The sequence below is a fragment of the Ostrea edulis genome, chromosome 5 (assembly GCF_947568905.1).
Source record: "Ostrea edulis chromosome 5, xbOstEdul1.1, whole genome shotgun sequence".
NCBI lineage: Eukaryota > Metazoa > Mollusca > Bivalvia > Ostreida > Ostreidae > Ostrea > Ostrea edulis.
The window spans coordinates 48334665-48350354 of NC_079168.1; the positions used below are offsets into that span (position 1 = coordinate 48334665).

Sequence of the window (15690 nt, forward strand, 5' to 3'; positions counted from 1 at the left end):
TTTTTTCTTCTTCAGGGCTTCAGTTGCTGTCCTTGTTTCTGCCAGTTTTAGTGTCTTTTCTAGTGGATGAAAAGAACTACACAACCGTTTCTAAACCTACACAGGCAATTCATGATGACTGCTTACAGAGACTGGTCAAAATAGGTCCTATGTATCCAGAGCAATTCAAGAACATCATGACATCACATACTGACCTTAAATTAAGATTAGGACTTGCAATAAAGCACAGTCAGACTCAGAGTTCTTCACAAAGGAAAATGGAGGCTGCTGCTCTCCAACAGAAACTCAATCAGAAGCCTGCCAAACCCACCATAGCATTGAAAACAAATTTTGGAAATTTTGCTGCAAGTTGACAATGATTTTGTTATTGTTGTTGATCCAGCTGTGATAGTGCAATTATTATATACATCCTAATATTTCCATTTTAGTAATGTTTTATTTGTTATCTTGCGTGTTCAAGTGGGAGCGAGTGCTTAGTAAATTTTGAAGTGTTTATAGGAAAATATTTTGTTTGTTTTGGGGTTTCTGAACCCATATTTTTATATGCCAAACATTACAGATTTACCAGGGTTTAAACCCTTTTAAAGCAATTTCATGAAGAAAACTTGACAAAAATGTTATATATTTTTGGATTTTCTCTAAATATCTAGACATACATTGTGAAAGCAATTTGAAGTTGATCAAAGAAAGCCAGTGTGAGCATCAATTTATTGTTGGTTTTTTTGTTGTTGATTGTGATGTGTTAATCGTAATGAAGTTTTAACTTGACTAATTACCTTCTTGTTTCAACAAAAAATTGAGCTACATGTACGTGTTCTTTGTGCCAATAGCTCGGCAGACAATTTATCAAATGATAATAAATTTGCATTACTTATAACTCCAGTTTTATGGAAGTGAAATCACACTAATTATGTTATAAACTCCGTGTTTAGATTTTTATTAAGTTTGATTTGTAAGTTTCTCTCTAATCCAGCACACACAACTATATTCAGAATTTAGTTACATGTATATAAACAGTGTATAACCAAATGTATTTCAAATTCCATTTCGTATTTGTGATTAAGATTCATTTTACACAATGAAAATCTTATGAATATGATTTCTTTTCTGTAATCTTTGCTGATGATCATGCAATTAGGGCTATCTTGAAAATAAAAGAATTGCATAATTTCTAATATTAAAATTGATATCAAATATCTAAAAGATAAATGTTTTGTTGTTTGAAAATCACACAAAAAAGGCTATCCAATGCTGGTATACAGTTTTTTGTTCATCATCCTCTCTCTACCCTCTTGAAGTACGAGTCATTTTAATGTTTCCTTCCATTCTGAAATGAGAAAAATTACTTTGTTTTCTCAGAATGAAAACCCACTGTACACTTTTTATTTTTTTCTATTTAGAATATTTCTAACTTTTCGAGGTGATCATCCAGGAACTGGTACATTGTGCGGAAGTTGTACTCCTCTCCTGAGAATTCCTTCCACTCATAAGGGCTCAACTGAGTCACTCCCCTTGGTTTAAATCTGTTCAAGGATTCAGACAAGAAGAATTTTGATTCAACTTTACTGATCAACACTACCAAAACTATATATGTATACACGGATTATTTGATATTTAGTGGAAGCAAAGCATACCTGGTATTTTTGTACAAAGGATCAATTTAGGGTGAAAAAAACACCTATTAGTCCGGATCTGGTTTTAGTCTTTACAAAACATTTACCCACAATCGTTCTAGAGCTAAGGCTGAGTAAATGTATGTGATTGTTTATCTTTAGTATGCGAACAGACTTAAACTTTTAATAGACCTCTTACAATAATGCATGCATTTTTACACATTTTGAGCTCTTGCTGAACAGAAATCTTCTGGACAGGCAAACAACAATTCTTGTCCAGCATGCTTTTTTTCATCGCACATGTGCTTCCGTTGAGTAACACAGAATGGTTGATTATTGTCCTTGGAATAAAATAGACCACACCGAGGATAGTTCCACTTACTGCATTTGTACAGAGAATTTAAACTTGCAACGCTTTATATATATATATATCTCGAATGGATATGCATTTAGACTAAATTATTAAATGAAAAGTGTGGTGTGGGGCAGATTCAAACCATGGTAAAAAGTTATCATGGCATATACCGCCAGTGGTGCAGCTGACAGCTATTCTAAGCACAAATAATACCCGTATAAATATGAACCAGGTTTGCAAATATAAAACAAGGGTTTTCAAAAACAGTTCTCCTAATGTTTTGTCGGTTTTTCGTGAAGTTCGACCCTAAGGTTCCCCCCCCCCCCCCCCCAAGAAATACTATTGTAAATTATTCTTGAGATTGTAACCTACATTTATCAATAAAAATCTTAGGGGCACATCTGCCTTGAAGGACTTCAAACCCCAAATTCATGTCAAAATCGGTGCAGAAATGGGGAAAATGCTCTTTAGGCTAACTTTGAAGGTTATATAATAAATTTTAGGTTCAGTATGAAAAATTCATATCTCTGTATGACAGAAAATAACTAAAGAAACATGATTTCTGAAGAATTGTTCTCCCCTATAGGTTTTTGTGTTGCCCTGAATTGATCCTTTTCTACACAATCTAATAGAATTACTGTGATACCTTCTAATGGGTGGCAAACTTAAGGTTTCATTAATGGATTTGAAAAGCCATTTAAGCTAATTTACAAAAGAGGTTATATTTGTCAGGAAGATCATGACTTTGGATGAGAGTGAAATTGAAAAATATGGTTAAAAGGGTATCAAATACAATGCATACAACTTACCTAACGTAAGGGGTCCATTCTACCGCTAATTGATATGGCATATCGATCTCGCCAACATCAACGTGGAAAAAATCTACGTGTTCTTTTTTAAAATGATCAATCAACATTTGAAATTTGGGCTCTGTTGCTGCACAATATCTGCATCCTATATGTAAAAAGAAAACCCCAAATATTGTAAAATTGATGTACACAGTACAGTGCAAGATGAAAATAAAGTTAAAATTCTGTATTCAAATTCCCAATATAAAACAGGTCTCTTGCACCTTCGCATACCTTTCCTACAGAAAATGGCAATAAGTTGATTTTCATTTTCCACAACAGACTTCTGCAGTTCGTCCAGCGTGTTGATCCTAATGACTGTTTTGGGAGGTTCTTTTTCTCGAGATGGTTTTTCAACAGGCATTTTTATTTCCATGTAACGCTCCAATTTTGAATTAGATTTGTCCTTTCTGAAATTGGAAGATGAGGCAAAAGATGCTGGAAAAATGTCGTTATAAAGTCAGTTGAGGGAGATGTATATATATAAAAAGAGGACTAGTATCCTTAATCTCGGTTGAGATTCGGCTCGGCTGAATATCTGGACTCAGCCGAGCCGAATCTCAACCGAGATTATAGTATCCTTACCCAGCATCTTCTCTTTCTTCGTATTTCAAAAACTTTTCATGGCCATTTTGCGACTTCTTGAAATCGACATCCTTTTTCTTTGGGTGCTCGAATGATTCTTCTCTTTCTTCATCTTCTGGTGCTTCTCTTTTTGATCTTCTGCGTTTCTTATTCGTGTTTCTTTTGGAACGCAATTGACGTGTTTTGGTCGACGATTCTTGTGACGTCGTATCACGTTTGAGCCGCCGCACTTCAGGGGTTTTGACTTGCGCAGTAAAAGACTGGGTAAGTGGAGAAGGAATTCCATGATGGTGTGGCTTATGCATATGTTGCATTTGTTTGACATCCCCCTTCTCTCCCAAACCGTGATTTGGACATCCCCAGTTTGTTAGCTGAGAAGCTTGCACCATTGTTCGCCATAATCCTGGTAATTTACCACATATCTGCAATGTTATGGTTGAACATTCACATATTTAAAACAGTAGACCACCCTATTGCAATGAAACTTGCCCTCACCATGGATGTATACTCATAGTTCCTTTTGTCTCTGATCAAGGATGAAATCATTTAACTCTCAACTTTGGTATTATAACACATAAGTATGAAGTAATGGTTTGTAAGGTAATTGGTATATTATTTTTATGCCCCTAGAATTGAAGATTATGGGGCATCTAGTTTTTTTAACCGTCTGTCAGTCTGTGGCAAAAAACTTTAATCTTGGTCATATCTTTTACACCATAAGAAGTACCGTAGACCTTTCATATTTGGAATGTGTGTTTCTTGTGGCAAGACCTTTCTATTGACACAAAAATCTTTGACCTGGTGATTTTACCATTGGCCTTTGAGCTAGAAAATTCTAATATAACCCTTATCTTTCAAATCGTAAGAGGCACTGTTTTTATATCAAGCATTTGCATTTTTTGCAAGAAAACCTATCCAACGATACCAGATTTGGTGACCTTGACATTGACTCACTTTTTGAAAGTTTTCACAAAAAAAACTCCAAAACGTGTTCTTATCTTTTACAACACAAAAGGTACAACTTTCATACTTGGCATGTGTATTCATTGTGGCAAAACCTTTCCATTGACGCCAAAATCTTTGACCTGGTAACCGTTATATTGACCTTTGGCCTACTTTTAGAAATTCTTATGAGTAACATCTTTTAAACTATAAGGCACTGTTTTCATATTTAACATGTGCATTTATTGTGAGAAGACCTTTCCATTGGTACCAAAGTTGTTGACCTTGAAACTGACCTTCTTTGAAATTATTCACTAAAATGTTGTAATCCGGGGCATCCGTGTTTCACAAACACGTCTTGTTTTGTTTTTTTTCTAAAACAATTTGCCTATGGTTGGAACTCATGGTCTCTCTCATCTACAGATATACTATTACAATTCAACTACTCTAATGAAGGTTAGAATGAATTTTTAAAAACTTGCCATTACTGCCACTGTATCAGAAGTTGCTGCAATATCTTGTCCAAAGCACACGACACCATACCGTTCTGATGTCACTTCATCAGAAATCACAAACATGTTATTGGATGAAATTGCATTTGTTGGACCTGAATCATCAAGGTCCGAAAACTCGAACAAAGCACTTGTTTGGTGTCCGTAACAGAATTTCCTTCCGCCCTGCATAAGTCCTCTTGGTCTTGTGTACACCTGAATAGACCTAACGTTTTTTGTTGCAAACTGGTACATACAGCGATGACGCTGTGCTTCTTTTGTCGCAGTTAAACATTCCTAGAGCAAAAAACATTCAATGGTAGACCTGCATTTGAAACCCGCTCCCCTAATTACATTACTAGTATTGTTACGTATAACATTACATAATTACATTACTAGTATTGTTACGTGTAACATTACATAATTACATTACTAGTATTGTTACGTGTAACATTACATAATTACATTACTAGTATTGTTACGTGTAACATTACATAATTACATTACTAGTATTGTTACGTATAACATTACATAATTACATTACTAGTATTGTTACGTGTAACATTACATAATTACATTACTAGTATTGTTACGTATAACATTACATAATTACATTACTAGTATTGTTACGTGTAACATTACATAATTACATTAATAGTATTGTTACGTGTAACATTACATAATTACATTACTAGTATTGTTACGTATAACATTACATAATTACATTACTAGTATTGTTACGTGTAACATTACATAATTACATTACTAGTATTGTTACGTATAACATTACATAACTACATTACTAGTATTGTTACGTGTAACATTACATAATTACATTACTAGTATTGTTACGTGTAACATTACATAATTACATTACTAGTATTGTTACGTGTAACATTTACATAATTACATTACTAGTATTGTTACGTATAACATTACATAATTACATTACTAGTATTGTTACGTATAACATTACATAATTACATTACTAGTATTGTTACGTATAACATTACATAATTACATTACTAGTATTGTTACGTATAACATTACTAGTATTGTTACGTATAACATTACATAATTACATTACTAGTATTGTTACGTGTAACGTGCTATAATGATATTGTAAAAATAGTTATAGATCTGCATATGAATCTACCACTCTCATTATAGCGAGCGCAGCAAGCGGTCCGAAAGGAAAATTCGAGTCGTCAGGGGGGAAAAACCTCCCATTATCTTTTTGATCTCGCACATTTCGTTGACCTGAAATTATTAACTTCGCGTAGATATCTTCATTCCATCTTAGTTTTGTGGTTCCCTTCACACTGCAGTGCGCCATATTAGGCCCAAGTAATGTATTTAATGAAAAGTTACATCGATCATAACTGGGACAAAACGATTAGTTGTAACCTCAAAATATGTGTGTACACCATAAAACAAATACTGCAGTGGCCGATCTTAATGGGGAGACTGTTTTGTGCAACAAAAGACACAAATGTCAGGTTTTTCCGGGTACCTGTAAAGTGCGAAACGTAACGAAATCTACCAAAACGAAAGTCAAAATCAAACGAAACAGACTATAATTATAATCGAGCTTTATAATTTCAATAATAAAAAAGGTAATGTAGGCGAGCTTCTTAGGTCTCTGTGAAAGTTGCCAACATATAAATGAAATTCGCCTCCCCTTTATGTGGTCTCTCGGATTGAATAAAATATTTTCAAGCGGCCCATATAATATGTTTTGTTCGTTAGATTAAGATTTTATTTCGTTTTGGTAGGTTTCGTTTCGGTAGATTTCGTTGATCGCACTTTACAGGTACCTGGTTTTTCCGCATGAAAAAAGCAACCGCTAACGTCAAGTTTCCAATTTCCACTGTCCTAGGTATACACAGTGATGTGAAATATAGTGACCCCCTCCTTCCCATTGCCTTAATGTGAATTTAGCAAGGCATCACGCACAAGGAGAAAATCAACCATGTCTTTTTACTTCCTATATGTCCGAAAAATTGTACTTTTATTTTTCTTAGTTTTAACAGTATAACCTTGTCATCAAAGATCACTGAGTTTTTTCTGCAATGATCGCTGCCTTCATCACCCGATGAAACATTTTATTGTTTATATTTATGTTTTTATGGGTTGTTTTTAAAATATAAACTAGAATTAAGTTCTAAGATATCATGGTTGACCCATTTGTTACGTTAAACGGAACAGCCAATGTACCCTTTAAACACTCCACATTACATTTGGTAATGATTATGCAGACAGGTGGTACTAGAAAACCGAATCGAGCTAGTTTGCAACAAACATGTATTCATTGTATGATGAAAGCAATGTCAATTTCAAAAGAGATATAAGAGAAAAGATTCAGTGAATGTAAATATAAAATGATATAACCATATTGTTACGTGTTGATTTTGTCAATCAATGGTTCCATCGCTGCAACCAAAAGCACATTATTGACAGATATAACATCGAAAACAGTGTACTCGGTATAGCCATTTATTTGAGAAAATGTATACAGTACTTACCATGTATGCATTGGCAGAGGCCAGTAATGAAAAGGGGTGATTCTTCTCTGTAATTTCGGTAAAGTACTCCTCAAGTTTTAGATCAGTCAGCTTTTTATGGTATATAAATGGATTCCCAGCTAATATGTTTTTGACAGAATCCAACAAATTTTCACGGGTTTCTGTCAGAAAATATAGGTATAAAGTGTAACAAAATTAATACCATACGATACTGTAGTGTCACAATCTCAATAGAATTTCATGCGAAAAAATGTAATCTCAGGGGCGGATCCAGAAACTTTTCAGAGGGGGTGGGTGCGACCCACGATGGTACCTTTTCCGCCCCTAAGTAGGAAGATTGCTACCGCAAAATGACCGTTTTGGTTGTGTTCCCCCCCCCCCCCCCCCAGAAATGTTCAACCAAAGTGGGGGTGGGGGTGGGGGTGGGGGGTGGAGTGGGGGTACGACCCCCGAAACCTCCACTCCAGATCTGCAACTGAATCCACGTGAATTTAGGTCAGCTGCAAGTCAATATCACATATAATGATACATTTCCATTTAAGGTATCAATATTTTACGAATTGATGAAGTGCAGAACATCGAAAGTTGGTGTTTTTCGCGAATATCATGGATATAAATGAAATCCTTTAGCAACAGTGGACAAACAAAATGGGATACTATTCTTATTGAGATACCTAGTGACAGACACACATAGAAGAGGTCCTCGCTGCTGTCTCCTATAGTTACACTTCTCCAGGAAGAAGATGTTGGTGGCTGAAGTTTGCCATTACTGATGGCGGGGAAAAGAAAATTATTGTGCAGAATCCAAAATCCATTTTCGGTGTTTCTGTCACTCGCTAAAATACCCTGAAAATTATAAGATTTTTACTTTTCAAAAGTTCACTCATTTTATGAATTGTGCATGTATGCTAATCGTTTAACCGTAAAAGATATGCTGAAAACCTTAATTATAAATTTACATGTATATGTTTATTCACCAATCAAGGCCCTCGGGAGGGGGGGGGGGGGGCAATCAATCAATTATAACAGTGTAGATAAACAACAACCACTTTATAACTTACTTGAACTTCCCATCCCCCTTCATATTTATTATTATCATTTTTATCATCATTATCACTGTATATTTTTCCCATTTATTCATTTACATACTTTTACAAGTTGCGTAGTAAACCAACTGTGTTTTGCTCCCCCCCCCCCCCCTCTCGGAATTTTCAATATACATAATATGTTACATTACAATTTCATATATTTGTTCATTACCTGCATCCATTTGCTATACATTGGGAAAGTTACTGTCTTCGAAACTCTCATGAGGTTAATGAGGTCGTAGGAGTATAGGAAATACTGTGGTAGGACGCCATCTATAATTAGATCTGCTGCTTTGGACAGGACGCTGTCGGGGGACTCTGGCTTGTGAAACTACAGAAAAGCAATACTTTGTAAAAAATATTCCAGAAAACGGGAAACTTCGTGACGCAAGTCCATTAGTTCTGCAAGTTCCAAATCACATTGTGTAACAGCGTCATACACACGCACACACGCGCGCGCGCACATACACACAACAGAAAGAAAGAGGGACAGATCGGCATTGTGACGACAGAAGTGCAATATAAGGACAAAACTTCTGTTATAACAGTTACGTCGCCTTAAACGTCAAAGATTGATTGTGTATGTTTAAGGTAACTCCATACTCGCAGTTTTATCTCATACAAATTTAAAATGTGTATTTATTTCCATTCATTAGAGTTAAAGCTAACAAATTATCAAATAAAATACATAGGTCATCACACTTTTTAAGATGCGAGACGTACATAAACAGAATCATATATCACCGTCAGAAAATTGCAATTTTCCTTAAACAGCGTTATTAAAATTCCATACAAACTGGTTATGACGATATAGTAGCATTCATAACAATTTCATGAAACTGTATCTTCACAAAAATATACAAAATGTCTGTAAAAAATAAAGGAAATCATCGCATAATAGACTTGATAAAGAAACCAATGGAAACAGAGTTATTGCCCTTGGATTCAATATTTTGAAATGTATCATTGATTATTCATCTACAACTTAAACTTTTGAAAAATTTATTTTTAACAAGATTTTTTACAATAAATATAGGAAAAGACTCCAACAAAATTTATGCTCCTATCATGCATAAATCTAAATAAATCATTGATTTTGCAAAATCTGATGACATCACAGGAGGGTGAATTCTTCTCGAGAATATTTCACTCGCCATTGCCGGCGAGGGGCTGCAAAATTTAGGCCTGCGCTCGGCGCTAATGGGCATTGAGCAGGGAGAGATCTTTATCGTGCCACAACTGCTGTGACTCAGGGCCTCGGTTTTTGCGGTCTTACCCGAAAGGCCGCCCCATTTAGTCGCCTCTTACGACAAGCAACCTTGGTGTACTGAGGACCTATTGTAACCCTTATCCCTACGGGAACTTGGATTAGTGAAGACAAGTATAAACGCCACATATCCCCACACCACTTGTCTTTAGATTGAAGTGATTTGGGAATATGCGTTTACTGACATTTTCTCTCAAGAACGTTTTTCACAAATCAAAAGAAAGTATTGGATAAACTTTTATAGGTGTCCCTATAACTCACAGGCAATTGTTTCTGTAAATGACTTATGACCTCTGTATACTAATAATAACACGTGTTATTATTAGTGTACAGAGGTCATAAGTTATTTACAGAAACAAGTGCCTGTGCTATAACTACCCAAGAGAGAGAGAGAGAGAGAGAGAGAGAGAGAGAGAGCGAGAGAAAGAGAGAGAGTTATACATAGCAGATGCATTGTAAATCATAAATGCACGAAAAATTTATCAAACACCGCGTTTCGATCTACATATCCTTTCCAGTTTCAAATGCAAGGTATTTTCTTCCCTAATCATGAAACCTATGAGATATGCATGTTTATATGATTATGTGAACTAGAGTGAGTTTAATTTTTCTTCTCAAAGTAATGTTTGCAAAACTTACCGAAATGTCTGAATTGCTCGTACTGTCCACATAAAAATGAAAGAAAGGCATAGAACGTTGTTGATATATAATCCACCAGTCAACAACGGTCCCATTTTTGCTCGGACAAAGCCCGTGACCCTTGTGAAGAGAAACAACAAGATAAACCAATAAAGCACGGACGGCTCTGTTTATTGGCGTGGACCTCATTTCATGTGAATGGTCCCTATATATACATGTAGTGTTCACATAGGAGTATGTTACATACAGAGATAACTACACGGAAGTAAAATAAGTCACTTATAGTTTCCTGACTCTTTTTCTAGGAACATCAAAAAGTTGTTGACTTGTAGATGGTTCTACACAAAGTGAATTAATTTCCGTGTTGTTGTTGGCCAGCTATATATATCCCATAATGACTCATGTCCAAAAATGCATTTGAAAGAATTACATAACATGCAGTTGACTTTGAAGCAATATCAGGGACGTAAAAAAAAAAATCAGCGAAAGAAACTAAAATATACTGACCTTTAAAAAAGGGACAAACAAACTAGATCTACACGTAACATAGAATGTGAAATTCGATCATATGAAATCGTTGGTAATACTAGTATTTATTTTTTAAAACTTCAGTTCTTGTGAAACAAAAACATGATATAGCATATTATATTATATTTTCTGCCCTCATACAGGGCCTATATATCTAAAACGTCACACCGACTTTCCGCTGTTCGTGCATCAGCATAAAAAATAGTGTTTGTGGACATTTGGACAACTTTAAAATTGATAATTTTCTAAGAATTGGAGACGATTATTAAGTATGTTTTTGCTTTTTTAAAAGTCTTAGAAAGGGGGGGGGGTGTAACCTGAAGGCGTTTGCTTTCTGGATATATTTTCATACCGAGAGGAAATAGACCTAGGTTTTTGCCCTGTCCTATATATATATATATATATATATATATATATATATATATATATATATATATAATGATTTTAGATCCAGGAAATCGTCACATATAGGAAATCGTCATAAAAGTACGAAATATATTCAGTACAGGTTATCTTGAACCGAGTTCCATATGCAACATCCGGTGTTGAAATTTCAACATGAGTTTCAACAAATACCACAAAAAAGTGAAAGAAAATGACACTGTCATACTATACCTAGGATATGACAATATGCACGCCATTAAGATAAAAAGAGGTTCGGTTTTCCAAACGAAATATGGCGCTTTACGGCACAGCGACGTCATTGGAACGACTTACGGAAACCGAGTTCAGTGTCCAAAGGGGTACCTGTATATTCTGTACCCAACTCCTGAGTTGTGGACCTCAAATTTACCACATAGAACACAAATTCTCTACTCAACAGATATTAGTGTGGTTTCATACCAACTTGATCTCAAACCTGGCTCTGTTGTAGTTGAATCAGGTAAAAAGCTTTATCTTCTCTTTAACAGTGTTTAATATGGTGACGGGTGGTTTCGTCCCAATTATATATTCGCACTTAGTGGATTCGCACCTTTACCCAGGGCTCGAAATTAACATATGCCCGTCAGTCTGTGACTGGTTAAAAGTATGGCGGACTGACTGACATTTGTTTTAGTCAGTCCGATGAGACTGGTTAATTTTCTAAAGCATCATTTTGGAAAATATACTTATGAAATTTTATACACACATTTGACATGCTTCGATCTGTAGATATCAGACGAATCTGATTCGTAAATATAAATCCCACATGTAAGTGTTACAATATTGTCTGAGGCATATTGAGTTTAATTTCATTTTAATAACATTAACGAAATATGTCTTATTATTTCTGGAAAACTCTGTTGGACTGGTAAAATTTTCTGCGGACTGGTTGAAATTAAACCCCATCAGTCCGACTGGACTGGTGACATAAAAAGTTAGCTTCAAGACCTGTTTACCTGTACGCCCCAAGTGGATTCGTCCTGAGTGGTTTCGCCCCCATTGAGTATGTAGCAACAGTGGTCGGAACGATTGATCAGTGCATACTCTCCTTTAACGATGAGCAATTGAATTGAAATTAAGGGATGAATGCTATATATTAATTTACCGACGCCCAAGGTATGTTCATTTTCATCATTATACCAACAATTTTTGGATGTTTATATATGGCAACAGTGGTTGGGACGATTGATCAGAGCATACTCTCTTTTAACGATGAGCAATTGAATTGAAATTAATGAATACTATACAGTATATTAATTTACCAAGGTCCAAACTATGTCCATTTCTATCATTATACCAAGAATTTTTGCCATGGCAAGTAGCATTCATTGTGGAAAATCAGTAAGTTAAAATTATCATATGAAACAGAATTAGCATTATGTAGATAAAATTAGTGTGTCTATTATGTGATTTTATTAATCTTAGATATATTTATATAAATTTCAAAATGAAGAATTCAATTTATAGCATAAACTTAAAGCAGCAATATTTAATTAAGTGAAAGTAGTTGATCATTTTAAAGAAAGTGAATTTTGAAATATGTTAAATCGTTATAATTTTAAGATATGTTTTAAAAATTGTTATATTATTGAGGCGAAATCACTCGATTAGTACATTGGGGCGAAACCACTCGACTCTAAGGCAATGTTCTACCTTATGTTACCTGCATTGAAATTGGGACGAAACCACTTGGTGCGAATCCACTAGGTGCGAATATGTAATCGGGACGAAACCACCCGCATTCTTTAATATAACACGTGGACATATAAATTATGCCTTTATACTTTGTGGTGCTGAAATTCGAAGCAAGTATCACTACAAATGAAATTTTAGTTTTGTTTTTACCTTTGTTAATTTTTATTGGAATATAGTATGTATAAAGAACTTTTAGTTTTGTCAGTAATGAGCAAGTTCCATGCCCCTTTTGTGGCTATACAATTAAGTTTAAGGTAAGTAATGGTAACTATAAGAGTAACGAAAGTGAGTGGTTGAGTATTCTTGATGATCATGTGTGTACTGTCTGGTTTTCCATAATTAGTGTAGAGTTCCAGAGAGATCAGCCAAAGCTGCTCTAAATTGGTAATATGATGATTCAGATTGAACAGTATATACTAGGGAACCCATTTTGCATTGCTTATGAACTAGTTTTGTTGGGTTTTTTTTGTGGATGTTTTAAACAAATTTTCACCTGATCATTCAAGTGAAGATTACATGGGTTAGTGACCACTTCACTTCACAGTTTAACTTTACTTTTTTAGGTACAGGAAGTGCATCCCTATCTCACTCCATCATTAGGTCCATTTTGCCAAATGGTCATCTCTATACATTTGAATTTCACAAAGAAAGAGCACAGAAAGCAGAGGAGGAACTGAAGGATCATGGACTCTCGGACTATGTCACTGTGACTCATAAAGATGTCTGTAAGTTTGGCTTTGACCTGGAGGATGTTGCTGATGCAGTATTCCTAGATTTACCAGTTCCTTGGGATGCTCTACCAAGTGCCAAAAAAGCTTTGAAAAAGCTAGGTGGGTTCATCAGATGTACTTCTTACATTCTGCTTTGTGAATTTAAAGTGGATAGAAATAAAAGATGCAGGATATTATACTTTGAGTGTTTGTAGAAGAAAGACTTAAAATCTCCAAGAATTCTTTTTTAAAGCTAATTTTTGTGAAATTGACAAATGAAAATTTAGAAATGGATATTTGACATACAAGCCTTACCCAACCTACTTTTGATATTTGGTATAAATACTTTATTGCTAGTTGTGGATGTTCATGACAGATTTTTGTTTGAACCCCAAATTTCGTTAATTTGAAGTTGCTAGTTTGTCAAAATAAATTTATCAGTTATTAAAAGTAGATTTAACTGCTTTCATTTTATGTCTACATGTATAACCAAGAAATCAGATTCTAGTTTTGAAACATGTAAACTTACAAAAGATTAATTAATATTTAATACATGTATGCATCTTTTACAGTACATATTCTTTAACATTGCATGTATGTTGATCCCTTGCATTGAATTTCTTTTCTGCTGTCCAGGAGGAAGGATCTGTTCCTTTTCACCTTGTATTGAACAAGTCCAGAAGACCTGTGCATGCTTGGCAGAGTTGGGATTTGAAGAAATTTCAACAATGGAGTGTCTCGTCAGAAATTATGATGTGAGAACAATTAATTTGCCTAACCCCGAGTTTTCCAAAGAAAATTCAAAGTCACTGCCTCAGCAGAAAAGTACAAAATCTGAACAGGAGGACATGGACTCAGACTCACCAAGCGAGTCTGCAGAGAAATCTTTACAGTGTGGGAAATCTGGTGGCAAGAAAATAACAATTTGCAACTCCAAAGACAAAGGTCAAACTGCCGAAGTCTTGGATACTCCTGAATGGGACTACATCGGTAAAAAAACTGCTGCAAACTTCTCTTTTAAATCTGGGGTTTCATTTGGAAAAATGCCAGGACACACTGGATATTTGACTTTTGCCACACTTTATCCATTGTAGCTACTATTTTACTAGACCACTGTCAAATAATTTCAACATTTTTCTTCATGGTAAATGTACATGTGATGTGCTTTCAATAATCATAAACCACCTTTATTGGAAGGTCTTTATAGTCATTATTCGGCCAGCAAGTTGTGTTTTCAGTTCTTTTTTTTTTTCACAAGATACACTCATCTCCAAAAGTTTCCATCAGATTTCTCAAAAATTTTTTTTTTAAAAATATGGAAAGTTAGGTGTAAGGCATCGGTGCATGGGCTGCGATACTCGACTTGAAAACAATTCATGATCATTGCATCTGGATGGGGAGATTGCCATTTAAACTAATTCACGAGTCTTATATTGATAAAAGCATGGATATTTGCTTGGCTAGCTCAGTTGTTAGAGCACCTGTATGGCACGCCAAATTCACAAAAATGAGCTAAACATAGTTTCACAGTTGATAAACTAGGTTTATCGACTGTAAACTATAGTTTACGGACCGTAAACTATAGTTGACGTTAATCTATATTTCACATCTGTAAACCATAGTTAACAGATAATCTATGTTTCACAAGCGTAAACTATAATTAACAATGAAAACAATCATTAGCGATTGCAAAACATAGTTTATATGATAAACACGGTTTCACGATTGTAAACTACGGTTTACAAGTCTGATAAATATAGTATCACAATTTGTGAAACTAGGATTTAACAATTGTGAACTATAGTTAACGAATGTAAATTATAGTTTACAAATGTGAATCTGTATTTATCAGCAAAATCTATTGTTAACGTTTATTTAAAGACGGATAAACTTGGATTAAACTATAGTTTACAACCGTTAAATATAGTTTTACGGATGAAAACTATAGTTAACGAATCGTTAACTATAGTTTACAGTTCGT

General features: G+C 34.8%; 3 protein-coding genes across 14 annotated transcripts in view; 2 read left to right on the forward strand and 1 right to left on the reverse strand.

The window, feature by feature from the left end:
* Positions 1 to 1203, forward strand: part of LOC125649411 (HEAT repeat-containing protein 5B-like) — a 40788-nt gene extending 39585 nt beyond the window's left edge. For all 12 annotated transcript variants that reach the window (XM_048876950.2, XM_048876955.2, XM_048876953.2 and 9 more), the window contains one exon: positions 16 to 1203. In XM_048876950.2, the coding sequence (XP_048732907.2) occupies positions 16 to 353 (338 nt within the window). In that variant the 3' untranslated portion in view covers positions 354 to 1203. The remainder of the gene's footprint in view (positions 1 to 15) is intronic.
* LOC125649412 (uncharacterized) lies at positions 909 to 10810 on the reverse strand. The gene is made up of 10 exons (XM_048876957.2): positions 10354 to 10810; positions 8620 to 8778; positions 8034 to 8205; positions 7360 to 7520; positions 4826 to 5131; positions 3402 to 3823; positions 3051 to 3226; positions 2778 to 2922; positions 1413 to 1523; positions 909 to 1327 (listed from the first exon to the last, which is right to left on the reverse strand). Exons 1-10 carry the CDS (start codon positions 10540 to 10542, stop codon positions 1285 to 1287), a joined length of 1884 nt encoding a protein of 627 aa, XP_048732914.2. The 5' UTR covers positions 10543 to 10810; the 3' UTR covers positions 909 to 1284.
* Positions 10811 to 11397: 587 nt separating this feature from the next.
* Positions 11398 to 14905, forward strand: LOC125650428 (tRNA (adenine(58)-N(1))-methyltransferase catalytic subunit TRMT61A-like). The gene is made up of 3 exons (XM_048878732.2): positions 11398 to 11764; positions 13563 to 13829; positions 14346 to 14905. Exons 1-3 carry the CDS (start codon positions 11440 to 11442, stop codon positions 14801 to 14803), a joined length of 1050 nt encoding a protein of 349 aa, XP_048734689.2. The 5' UTR covers positions 11398 to 11439; the 3' UTR covers positions 14804 to 14905.
* Positions 14906 to 15690: the final 785 nt, after the last annotated feature.

Coding starts and splice junctions, on each gene's coding strand:
- LOC125649412 (XM_048876957.2), bottom strand. CDS start 10,542: ATGAGGTCCACGCCAATAAACAGAGCCGTCCGTGCTTTATTGGTTTAT. Junction 8,779..10,353: donor CGAGCAATTCAGACATTTCG/GTAAGTTTTGCA, acceptor GCTTTTCTGTAG/TTTCACAAGCCAGAGTCCCC. Junction 2,923..3,050: donor TGCCATTTTCTGTAGGAAAG/GTATGCGAAGGT, acceptor TTTTACATATAG/GATGCAGATATTGTGCAGCA.
- LOC125650428 (XM_048878732.2), top strand. CDS start 11,440: ATGAGTTTCAACAAATACCACAAAAAAGTGAAAGAAAATGACACTGTC. Junction 11,765..13,562: donor CTCTGTTGTAGTTGAATCAG/GTAAAAAGCTTT, acceptor TTACTTTTTTAG/GTACAGGAAGTGCATCCCTA. Junction 13,830..14,345: donor AAAAGCTTTGAAAAAGCTAG/GTGGGTTCATCA, acceptor TCTGCTGTCCAG/GAGGAAGGATCTGTTCCTTT.